This window comes from Nymphaea colorata, chromosome 12, assembly GCF_008831285.2.
Source record: "Nymphaea colorata isolate Beijing-Zhang1983 chromosome 12, ASM883128v2, whole genome shotgun sequence".
Classification (NCBI taxonomy): Eukaryota; Viridiplantae; Streptophyta; class Magnoliopsida; order Nymphaeales; family Nymphaeaceae; genus Nymphaea; species Nymphaea colorata.
In genome coordinates, this window is record NC_045149.1 from 22948665 (window position 1) to 22961096 (window position 12432).

Consider the following 12432-nt stretch of genomic DNA (forward strand, 5'->3'; position numbering starts at 1 on the left):
AATAAAATAGGTAGAGTTTGTTGTCATGTCATTTCATTTGTGACCGTAAAAACATTTAATTGCTATAAAACGTGCGTCACAGTACGCCGCGTGTCAGAAAGTGATTGTGCCTTGAAAGAGCATAAAAAACAAAGAACCCCACTAATAAAAACCTTTAGTTGTAATATTAAAATATAACTGTGCGGCTTTGTGTAAATCATGAATAAAGTAGGCATCGCTAGAAAGAATTTGGTGAAAGAAAGGAAAAGGGCAAAAAAAAAAAAAAAAAAAAAAAAAAAGAAAAACGTGAAGAGGAAAGGGGGGAAGGGTGTTTGTTTGTGGGGGTGCTCTCGCCCCTCGTCCTGCGAATCCTTCTTCTTCTCACTCTCTCCTTTTGCTTTTCGTTGTTCCGTCCCCGGAGAGTCTAAGGGAAAAGGTATGCTATTTATTTAATTGTATAAATCCTTCGAACCGAACGATGGAACCAAACAGAGAGGAGGAAAAGCATCGTCATTTCCCCCCTTTTCTTATATGTAGTTGGCAGCTAGGCTTCGTTCATTGCGGTGGAACCTGGCAAATTTCTTGCGTTTTTCTGAAGTGGGTCGCTATTATTTTCGTGGTTTTGGCGTTCTGTGCTTGAAATTTTTGGTTTGGCTGCATCTTTTGTAGGTGGGTCGGATTCAGGTGACGTTTGGGAAGAAGGGGTTTTCCAGTTTTACGGCGGGGTTGATGGAGGTGGGGTTTCTGCGAGTGGCGGATTAGAGAGGGAGGGAGGCGGAGAGGGAAGAAGGAGGAGGGGTCATGTACAAAGAGCGGAGTGTTGGATCCGAAGCGAGAACGGGGGCGTCGAAGTCAGACCTCACTCTGCGTGACCCGCTCGACCGGAAACGGATCAACGATGCACTGGACAAGCACCTAGAGAGGTCGTCGCCGTCGACTTCGAAGGCAGGAGCGAATGGGAGTAAGGATCGCATCTCAATACCTTCGACGTCCGGTGGCAAGATGAACGCCGATCACAAGGACGTCCGGTCGGGCTCCCTCTCGAAGAACAAATGCTCTGATGGTGTGCACTTTATCCTTTCTTTCTTCTATTTTCCTTTTTTCGAGATCTTTGTTTACGTTATTTTGAACCACGCAGTGCTTTACTAGGCAGGATACAACCTTTCTTGCACTAATTGCAGTTTTTATTTGTTTAATATATGTATGGAAAGATTTTGATTCTTCCACGAATGGCCATCTTGGGGTTTCATATTCCTGTTGATTTATGCCGGAATATTAGCCTGAGATGGATGTGAACGAAGATCTGTTGAAATCTTTGATGAATTGCGTTTGCCAGCTGCATGGCATGCTGTTCACTTTGGGCAACTTACATTTTTCCTTATATTAGCTGCTTGCTTTGGCTTTTCAGTATCCGTATATTGTCTGGTTTATGCGACATTATTTAGATTGTGGATGCTATGACACATTTCTTACTTAGTTGCTAGGAAGCTCTGTTTTTGTCCACATGTCATATATCTAATAGTTTGAGATTAGCATCCAGCAACGTAGATGCTAATGCTATTAATTTTTTCACATATACCTGCATATGCGTGTATTTGTGTGTGGATGAGGGAGAGAGGGAGATGCTTTCTAATTTCTAAAACATGAACAGTGCAAGTAGCTGCATATGCTCATGTCCTTGGTAGTCCTTTCTTAGTTAGTTTTCTTATTTTTATATATATTTTCTTGTAACTACAACGCTTTTTAGATTATTTATCTTTAATGGATAAAATCTTTGCTTCAAGTGCATTTGTTTGCAGTTTTGGTTGCTATATCTGCGTTCTGTTGTATTTCTTATTTTCTTTTCCTTTTCCCTTGGAATTTGTTTTACGTTCATGGTTGTATTATCATGTCAACATATCAATCAGAATGGAAGTACCAATGCTGAGCACCACTGTATATTGCGCAATTTCATGGTGCTGAAACTAATGAATTTTCTGCCATTGAACTTTTTCAGATTGTCTGCGGGCTTGTGTTATATGAGAGTTTATTTTTTTCTGCATTGGGATGTTTAGTGTGCTCTACTGTTTTTTGTTCCAAGTGATTGATTGTGGCAAACTTTAGGCTTGGAATCACTGTTTTGACATTTTGAATGATGGATCTCACTTGATATAATTCTCATATATATCACGATATTTTTGAAAGTATCGCTATATTAATGAAAAACGAGCAATTTTTTTTAAATGTGAAAATATATTTATCACGTTTATATCTCGTTTTGTCCCACTTTTTTCCCATATTTTTCTTTTGTATCCTTGTTTACATCAATATCATCATGAATTCAAATTTTAGCTTAAATGAAGTTATTTATCAATCATTTTTATCATCACTAAAACATTATTTATATTATCTTATCTAGTTTTCCTAGTGTTGTTTATTAGTTTCTCATTTTCTAACTGAAATTATATATATATATATATATATATATATATATATATATATATATATATATATATATATAAAATTTTCCCAAGATTTTCTTGAGATTGTCCTAAGAAAAATAACTTCGCCGAAAAATACCCAAGAAAACACTTTGCTGTTACAAAGCGCGAGAGCGATATTTGTAACAATGCTTGATATTCAATGTGGCCAATAACTGTCCCCCAAAGTAGCCAAAGGTGCATATGGCTTGAATAGATTCCATGTGAAGGGAAATTTCAGGGGTTTATACTAGTTTTTGATATTCTATTGGCATTTCCTTGGCTGGGGATAATAGACAACGTGTTCTGTTCTGGTTGTTTGAATCTCTCATATCTGGTCCGGGGAGATCCAAATTTTTATTGTCAAGATCCTAGCGTCTTTCTCTCACCCTTTACAGTGATTTTTTTTTTGGATTTCCGAGACAAAGTGCAGTTTTTGCAACATCTTAGATATGGTGTGTCGCTCACCATATCAGGTAGCATCTCATTCTATAATGAGATTCTTGGGCTGGAAATCCAAGGATTTAAAGTTCTTCATAGTGCTGGGAGGGTGGAGTTGTGGAAGAAGGATTACCATCTATATCCACATGAGTGATGATCGCTAGGTAAAGCCTTTGGTTTAGGAATCACTGATGAAAATTTCGGGATCTTGCCTTGGCACACACTGTAAATTAAACAGCACTTTGGTGTGGATTTGCATGCATGCTTGTTCTGTATTATGCATACGATAGACTACATTTTGAGGGCTGGTCATGAAATGAGTACTATCAGTAGCTGACTCATGCATTGTGTGATGTCAGAGCAGCTTCCAGCTCTTCATTGCTGCTTTCTAACTTCCCCCTTAATTTGACATTCGTCTGTTCCTTAAAATTTCCATTTTTTGTTACTATAGATTAATGGTTTGGCAAAAGTGACCATGACAAAAATTATCTATCATCATTAACATGAAGAAAAAGCAAATATTTAATCAATTCTGTTATATTTTCTGCACTACTGATTAAAATAGTATAAGTTAATAAGACCTATCTTTGAGCAATGACAAAAGCCAAGAATGAGAAATGCTTGTTGGCAGTATGGATAATGCAAAGGCACCAACATGCGAGGGATTATTAGGATTCTGAATATGTTTACAGGGCCCGCTTGACATAGTTGACTGCATGATGAATCAAACTGTGAGAGCTGTTGTGGTGCATAAATTTCCCTGCTTTTTCATTCTTTATGTTGATGGGTTGTTTAGAGCTTCTTGTATCATGTACCGCCAATGCCACCAGGAAGCTGAACGCAAAGTGAGGTGATCCATGTTTCATTTAAAAATTTATGGCAAAATACATGGAATTTTCTGTAACAGGAATGGTGAATGATGCTGGTAGATGGGAAACAACTGCATTGCAACCGTTTGCTTAGTTAAGGAAGCAAGAGGTATTGTTAATGGCAGTGGTATTGCAGCATGTAGTCCATAGGGCTGGGGATAATGACAAGTTGCATGCGCTCATGTAGGTTGATTTTCTCATAAAATGCTTGTTCAATCTTTTAAATAGGATTTACATATTTAACATAAATGAGAGGCTTTTTGTCTTTTTGGCTAGATATTTGGGTACATATAACTTGTATCACAAAGCTTAACAAACATCGGAATATAATTTGGTGATTTACAATCCCATGGAAGAGCAAGATGCAGCAGAGAAAATAAAAAAATCCATACTGGACAGTGGATCACAAGTAGATCCTCAAACGGCAGAGTCATGGTAACCAGAGGACAAGAGCATATAGTGTGTGGTAACAAAGCCCTTAAATAGATAATGTTTCTGTCGCCAGTGAGAACCATGACTTTATTTGGAATGCTGAAATCACAGGAAAGATGGAGAAGTCGAAAAGCATGCCATTAGTACTGATCATACCAAAAATTGTATGTCGATACCCAAACTGGGCGGTTGGTTAGAAGGAGAACTCGAAAGGGAGAAGGTTATGTATGGAACACACAAGTTGCTCCTCAATACCTCCACCATCTCTATCTCTCTTCTCTCTCACTCCTGCAACATCGGCTTCTTCTTCTTCTTCTTCCTTTTTCTGATATGGAGAACCTACACATGGGAGGAAGATGGAAGAAGAAACTTTGAAGGTAGCGATTTGGGGGTTGGGCAAGGGTTTGGGATTTTATGGTGCTGGCTGGAATGCAATGCAAGGGGCCGAAATCTGACGCTGGGTTTTCTGGCTTATCCATAGCACCTGGTCTTAGTGGGCACCAAAGTCCACTTGACCTTTTACCTTCTTTCTGCTCTCTTGTCATACAACTTGAAGCTGTGGAGGAAGCAGCCCTGTGCTGCTGCTGAGAAGGGAGAAGGCGGAGGCCGCCTACTTCGAGCAAAAGAAATGGGACATAGTCAGGGGGGTGAGAGAGAGATGGAGGAAAAAATAGAGAGAGACATAGATATAGTGAGAGAGGTTAGACAGCACATACCTGTAGAAGCACATTTATGCTGTGGAGAAAGCAGCCTGGCACTGCTGCAAGGGAGGAAGCAGGTGGAAGAGCCAATGAGCTGCACTTGTGAAAGTCGATCCCACCCCTAACGGGCAAAAAAGTTATCCACAGACAAAAGTCAGACCTATAGAGGTGCGACTTTTCTCCTTGGATAAACATCCGTGCTTGGCATCCAGTGATTTCTTTACTTATGCGTGATGGATCGTGGATAAAATTTGAAAACGCACAAACAAAAGTCTTCCTTCTATAGTGAAATCCTTGGCCATAAAATAGGCCATTACATTTACTATATTTCACATTAGGCAAGATCATCTGATAGCTGTTGAAATTTACAAAAAAATGCTCAAACAAACTTATCTCCTTGCCTTGAACCTCTTAATTCTTGAGGCAATTGATACCTATGTGTCCAGTTAGACTGAAAATGTCCTTTGCTTTATGAAGCTTAACTATACTTAAAACCTATGCTTGGGTTGGTAGCTCCCAGTAACTGGGATTTCATCCTAGAGTTTGTTCCTATCCATTCTCGAAAGGCAGTTGTCTGGTCTTCATCGTATTTTTCATGTTTTTTTGGTCCTATCAACATACTCCCAATCGCCAAAGCCTTTTAGAACTGCCTTCATGTACTCAGTCCAATAAGCATAATTGGTGCCATCAAACTTCACAACCATTACATGCGTCATTTCTTTCTTCTCTGTTGTTGATTAACCTGGTACAATCAGCAATGCTCCCTGCCATCAAGATGAGCCCCGGATAACTCAGACTCTGGTGCTGAAAAATGTTAAACACAAAGCAAGAAGTTAGTAACAGATTCTTTTTACTTTTAACAACCACAGCTGGTGTATTAGGATATAACATGAAATTCAGCTACTTATTCTCACTTATTCATCCTGTTGACTTTCTTCAAACAACCCAATGTCCCAATTTTAAAGGCTACTGAATTTGGCTCATGACTGATGCCCCTTTGTGTAGCTTTGTACCATCGTCAGATTGGAGGAGCTCAAGAGGGGGGAGCACAGACAAGATGGAGAGAAGAAACTGTTTGTAATATAGGCATAAAAAGATACAAGGTTTTATGTATAGATTGACTTTCTCAGCAAAAAAAAAAAAAAAAAAAAAAAAAAAAAACTGGACTAAAATAGCTGCTGTAATCACTTCTCAGCAGAGAAACCAAAACAACGTAATGTTTTTATTTTCCTTTTGATGCGTTGTGCTTCATTGTGCCTTTTGCAGATAGGAGATGGTTTGCCACTTTGCCTGCATATGTTGATTGAAAGTATCTTTAAGAAAATTGTGGACATGATGAATTTGAAGCATGTAAAAAGAACCACATAGTACGAAGAAACTCATTCAAGCTTGTGGCCCAAACCCAATATTGTAGAACTAAAATCCAGGGGGTGGTTACTTTTTCAAGGTAATCTTGAAAGTTGAAACATATTCACGGTGCATGAATTGGCTTTCCTGCTTTTCCTGGTCTCTTCTGTGGTTTTGAATTTATCTTCTCCACATCAATTATTGCGCTATTGGCACCTGTACTGCTGGCTTACCTTAGAGAGCAGCTTGCAAATAGTTTGGTGAGAAGGACAGAAAGCAACACATCATATTTGTCCTCACCATTTGTTGTGAGATTCCTATCCTGTCTCTTCTAGAATGTGCATTAGGAATGGAAATGTATGAGATAACTAACTGATCGTTGATTTGTTATACTCTCTTTCTGTGGAGTAAAGCATCATATTTGTCCTCACCATTTGTTGTGAGATTCCTACCCTGTCTCTACTAGAATGTGCATTAGGATGAGAGATGTATGAGATAACTAGCTGATTGTTGATTTGTCACACTCTCTTTCTGTGGAGTTACAAGAAAGTTTGTGATACTGTGGCAGTTGCAACTTGCTTTTAACCTTCTGTTTCATTTCTCTCTCTCCCTCCCAGTCTAATATATATATATATATATATGTATACGTAAATATATGTATGTATACACATAACTGAATGGTACCTACTATTGACCACAAATCGTAATCATGGGCAGGGCTCACTTTTTACAGAAGAAAAAGTGAGTAATGGTGAACATGGTGGTATATCATTTTGATGGGCATTGATTGAATTAATCCAAAATTTTCTTTTTCTCTCACTTGTTGTCCTGATATCTTTTCCTGTTTAACGTTTTGCAGAAGAATCAGAAACAGATAGTGAAGAGTCTGATGTTAGTGGTTCAGATGGGGACGACACATCTTGGATCTCATGGTTTTGTAGTCTTCGAGGCAATGAGTTCTTCTGTGAGGTTGATGATGAGTACATCCAGGACGATTTTAATCTTTGTGGATTAAGCAGTCAAGTTCCATATTATGATTATGCCCTTGATCTAATCTTGGATGTGGAGTCCTCTCATGGTAAGCTTTTGTATTGTTCTTAGACTGGTTACTTTTTCTACTTTTTTTTTTCATAATTATGCAATGTTGTAAAAAGCGTATCGTAAGCCGTATCGGTCTGGCTTTAAGATACGCTGTATCGTAAAATATCGTAACGTATCGTAACCGTATCGTTTTTTTTTTAATAAATCAGAAAAAATAGGAAAAAAAATCAAAAAAATCAGTAAAAAACAAGAATAATATGTTCTTCATGAAAAACACATAGATTTAGAAGTCATAAGGTCCATAAGTCTATGAGATACCACATCAAAAAACAAGTTTTAGATGTTATGTATTACATCAGAAGATGATAATGAAATTGTGAAAATGTTCAATGTCAATACATATAAAATGAAAGCACTCTCGACTCTCATTCATAATCTTCATCATATTCATTCTCATCCTCATCTCCATCTTCTTCTTCATTTTCATGTTCACGATTTAAAAAAACTTCTTTCCTCCCAACGAGAATCAACCACCCATGCACAAATCCATGGTTTAATCGATGATTTCATTTTGAAAATCGATGATTTCCCTCCACGGTGGCACAATCTCTAAGTTAAAAATGAGGAAGGGCCGGGTTTTTATAAAAAAAACTCAAAAAGGGGGTTTCCAGCCCCCATTTTTTGAAATCAGCCCGTATCGTACGATACGGGGTGTGTATCATATCGTATTTTGTAAAAGATACGTATCGTATCGTACGTATCGGCCCCGTATCGTACGTATCGTATAACATTGTAATTATGTGTTTTAGTCAAAACATAACCCAGTCAATTCTTATTCTGTTGAAGAAAAGGTTTTAGGGCTCAACCTCAAGTCTGCTGGCGGCCTGACCCTTATATTTAGATGTAAAATTTGAGCGTCTTTGCAATTTGGTTTCTTCATTTTTTCTGATTGTCTCCCTCTTGTCTGTGTGTTGTACCTTCATCTTACTGCATTGCAATCTGGTAGCTGAAGCCTCTTGTGGTTGGACCTTTCTATGTACTTTTGTGCATCTTAGCTCACTTTTTGTTTATTCCTTTGTTCTTTTTTTTACTGTTTCTGAATCCTGAGCACAATCTGGTGTTTCTGGTCAGCATGATGCAATCTTTGTTTAGTGTGATGCCGATCTGGAGCCAAGTAGTAATGGTTGTGTTTGAGGACAAGGAAACGATTGACGATGTAATTTTTGGTATTGTTCGTTGTTCTTTGAATATTCTTTTCAGGTTGGATCTATTTTCTGGGTGCTACTAATCTTTTCGAGCTGAAACCTTGGTTTTTTCCCCTTTTCTGGAAACCACTCAATCTCCTGGTACATGTACTTCTACAACTTGGTTGGAGCTGGCAGTTTTGAAGTAGCGAATACTATAGTCTGTATAGCATGGTTCTTACGGCATACAGCAATAGATAACGCTGAATGTCTAAGTGGGAACAGGAAGATAAAATTTAGCTTTTTTTGCGATGATTGTTTCTTTTAGCTAGATGTCAGCAAAAAGTTAGCTGTGTGAGACAGCAGCAGCTAGGACAACAGCTGTGGAAGGGTGATGGGCTTACAAATATCTCTTTAGATGTCAGGTGGGTTAATTATATGGTCAGTCTTGAGGTCATCCCCTATGCTATGTGTTAGTCCCTGCCACAGAACTAACTCACGCACGCAGACAGAAGCCCAGCTTCAGCCAAGTAATCAGACTTTCATTAGGGTAAACCTCACTTTGAGGCAGTATGGGTAATTGGGCATATATATAGGCTCGGTGGTTTATTACATGGGTTCAGCTATTGACCCGCTAATCCACCCACTTACCTGTAAAACATTACCTGTAAACAGAAAATAAAGCCGCAGGAAGTAAAGTAAACTCTTCTGTAAAGTAACTTTCGGCCTGAACAGAATTCAGGGCCTAACACTATCACATGCGAGAACAGCATGTTATACTTTCCTTCCCAACTGTCAACGTCTGCTTGGGTCATTTAACACCTATGCTGAAAAGATGAGTCTTTCTTGGATGCAAACATGGCACCTCTTCGAATCGCCTGATCATCCACCTGCTTTTTTCTTGAGTTTTACAGTTTGTTGAGAGAGCTATTCTCATAAACAGAATCTGGCTGTAAACCTGTGCCATTGGATGAGCCTTGAGTCAGATTTTTTTGATATGTTTAATGAGTTGGATTCAGATTAAGTCTCAAGTTTTCTGACACCAGAAGCGCTTAGGAATCCATTTATTCACTTTTGTAGTGTGTAAGTGCAATAGGAATTTTACCCATTTATGTCTTTATCTGCACATGAGATGTCAAAATATAAAACTGTTTCTCTTTCCAGCTTTTACTGGACATTTTAATGTGCCCAAGCAGCTCATGTTAGAAAGGAGCTGAATAGAGTGGAGCTTTTTTCCACAAACATAGTTCCGGGAGGTGTTTGGACAGACTGTCTGTTCTGCAGCTTCTATTGTAATGGTCAATGTAATAATTTTATTCCCTGTCTCTAGATTTGCTCCTCATCCAATACCTAAATGGAGGCTTTATTTTACAATGGTTCTGGTCATCTCCTTTTGTTTTCTGAGCATGTCAACTGCATTTATTATAAATAAAACAATGGGAAACATGAGCAACATGTTTGTTGTATGCAATGCAGGTGATATTTTCACCGAGGAACAAAATGAGTTGGTTGAATCAGCTGCTGAGATGCTTTATGGCCTGATCCATGTCCGATATATCTTAACTAGCAAAGGAATGTCTGCCATGGTGAGTTTCAATTTTTGCTTATCTTTTAACGTACTGTAGATTTTCGAAAATCTTGTGATATTTACAAGAAATTCAAATAAAATGAAAAAAAAGGGGAAAAAGTAGATTTTGAAAATCATGCCTAAAATGAAAAGCTCATGAATTTATCGTGATTTTTCACATTTTCCCGAGATTTTAAATATTTTTTAATATTTTGAAAATTTTGAAGTTTTTTATTATTTTTTTAGTTTTTTAAAAAATATCAAGATTTTCCCGAGATTTACCCAAGAACAACTTCTCCAAAAAATACCCGAGAAAAACCTCGCCGAGATTTTCCCAAAAATGATATTTGTGACCATGCTTTTAAGTAACTTCAAAGAATATTCTTTTTTACATCTTCTGATTTTTTCTTCCAAAATTTATAACGTTTAACAGCTTGACAAATACAAGACTTCTGATTTCGGAAGATGCCCAAGGGTTTACTGCTGTGGCCAAGCTTGTCTTCCTGTTGGTCAGTCAGACATCCCTCGGTCAAGCACAGTGAAGATCTACTGCCCAAAATGTGAAGATATATATTACCCCAGGTCCAAATACCAGGGAAGTATCCTTTTTTTGGTTCTTTCCTTTTGTGGTCCTCTTCTAGGGTTAGTAGCTCGCACATCTGGTCTACACCATATTACAGGGACAAAAGCCCGCTATCTGTTCTACATCATTCAAAATAAATCTGCCAAATAAATTGTACTTCAGCATAGCATCACTTTCCTATTTTTATAATCCAATGGAACATCATTGGATTTGGTACTTGCTGCTGGTACTTGCTTCCATAACCTGTAGGGGTCTCTTGGACAAATAGAGGATGTAAAACTAAAGTTCACCAACTGCAATTTTTGATGTCTCCTGTTTCTGTTTCTTGAAGCATAAGCGTACTGTACTAGAAAAGGGGAGAAGAAAGCCCTCAGGTTTCTGCTTCTTGAAACAAATGTTTGCCTAAGATGCAAAACACGAAATACTTTTTGCAGCTTTCGTCGAATTTTCAAAGAAATTGTCCTCATCTTTGATCTTACACATTTGGTTTGAGATTGAAATTTTCCTTGTCCTTTGATCTTTACACATTTGATTTGGCAATCCTCAATGCCTTGTTTTTTTTTTAATGTTTTCCTCTTCAAAATGCATGAGCTAGCATATGAGATTTTTAATATGATTACCATGGAAGGGGTAGATATGATGGGGCCTGAAAAGGGTATCCTGTTACACAGCCTGGACAGGAAGGAGGGGAAACCTTAAACACTTTTTGCACCTGTTAATTGTAGTTTGTTTTTTGTTAGTGGAATTTGCTTAACCAAATGCAGACATTGATGGCGCTTACTTTGGTACGACATTCCCTCATCTTTTCCTGATGACGTATGGAAACCTCAAGCCACAGAAGGCGTCACAGAGCTATGTCCCAAAGATATTTGGTTTCAAGATCCACAAGCCATGATGATGATTGCATGTTGTCCAATTTGCCAGCTTTTGCGGCGATGATGAAGCTTCCATGGAGCAACAGTGGGAAAAGAATTTTTCCTTGGGAGAAAGGTCCTGCCAGATAACATTACAGAAACGCCAAAAAGAACGCAAATCAATGTCTACTGTTCCTTCTTTATATATATTTCCATCAAAAAATGTCTAAAAGCAACTGACCTGATCATGCTTTTGTTTACTTTTAATTTGTATTGAGAGAGCCTATTTAAGCTGTAAGCTTTTTTAATGTTGAGAGTTTGATGAAAAATGGCTTCTAGCCTCTTTGATGGCAGGGCCTTCCGCTTTCTCCCTCGTCCTTTGGCGCTTTGTGTGGGCTGCATGTTGACTGGCACCTTCTGATTGCTTCTCTTCGTCTTTCTCCTTTGTGTGATGGTTGACAGGACCCAATGGGTTCCGTTCATTCCCTTGAATCTGTGGCCTCGTCTGTCATTATTTGAGAAAAAACTCCAAATGGGCGGATTTGGACTTTTAATGGCTTGCAATGATTTTCTGACGTTCACTGGATACATGAAGCTGAATCATGTTTCTTTTATACTGAAATATGCTCTTTCTACAAGTAGTTGAGTCAACGCCCATATGCATTTTCTCTCTGGTCGATGTTTCTCTCCCTTCTTTTGATTGGCATCTTTTCCCTATATTTGTAGGAAAAAAAATAAACGTTTTAATAAGGGAACCCCGTTCGGATCTAATTGCAAGAAGTCGCAGCCTTATTCTACGGGACGGATTGATGGTTTTCTGTACCGTTTATATGATAGTTGCCATCTGCAGATCGTTAAAAATGCCAAAATATCAAACCAAGCTAAACCAAACATGATAACAAAGGCCAGAGTTTTAGCTAGATATTTCATGGTATAATAGTGTATCCTTCATGCTACTGGATCCAGGAAGGAATA

At 38.2% G+C, this 12432-nt stretch overlaps 1 protein-coding gene across 1 annotated transcript; it reads left to right on the top strand.

Moving 5' to 3' along the window:
- The first annotated feature begins 260 nt into the window (after nucleotides 1-260).
- Nucleotides 261-11810, top strand: LOC116265554 (putative casein kinase II subunit beta-4). The gene is made up of 6 exons (XM_031646234.2): nucleotides 261-415; nucleotides 649-1042; nucleotides 7088-7306; nucleotides 9930-10039; nucleotides 10454-10619; nucleotides 11368-11810. Exons 2-6 carry the CDS (start codon nucleotides 781-783, stop codon nucleotides 11496-11498), a joined length of 888 nt encoding a protein of 295 aa, XP_031502094.1. The 5' UTR covers nucleotides 261-415; nucleotides 649-780; the 3' UTR covers nucleotides 11499-11810.
- The last annotated feature ends 622 nt before the right edge of the window (nucleotides 11811-12432 follow it).

Coding starts and splice junctions, on each gene's coding strand:
- LOC116265554 (XM_031646234.2), top strand. CDS start 781: ATGTACAAAGAGCGGAGTGTTGGATCCGAAGCGAGAACGGGGGCGTCG. Junction 1,043..7,087: donor GAAGAACAAATGCTCTGATG/GTGTGCACTTTA, acceptor AACGTTTTGCAG/AAGAATCAGAAACAGATAGT. Junction 10,040..10,453: donor GCAAAGGAATGTCTGCCATG/GTGAGTTTCAAT, acceptor AACGTTTAACAG/CTTGACAAATACAAGACTTC.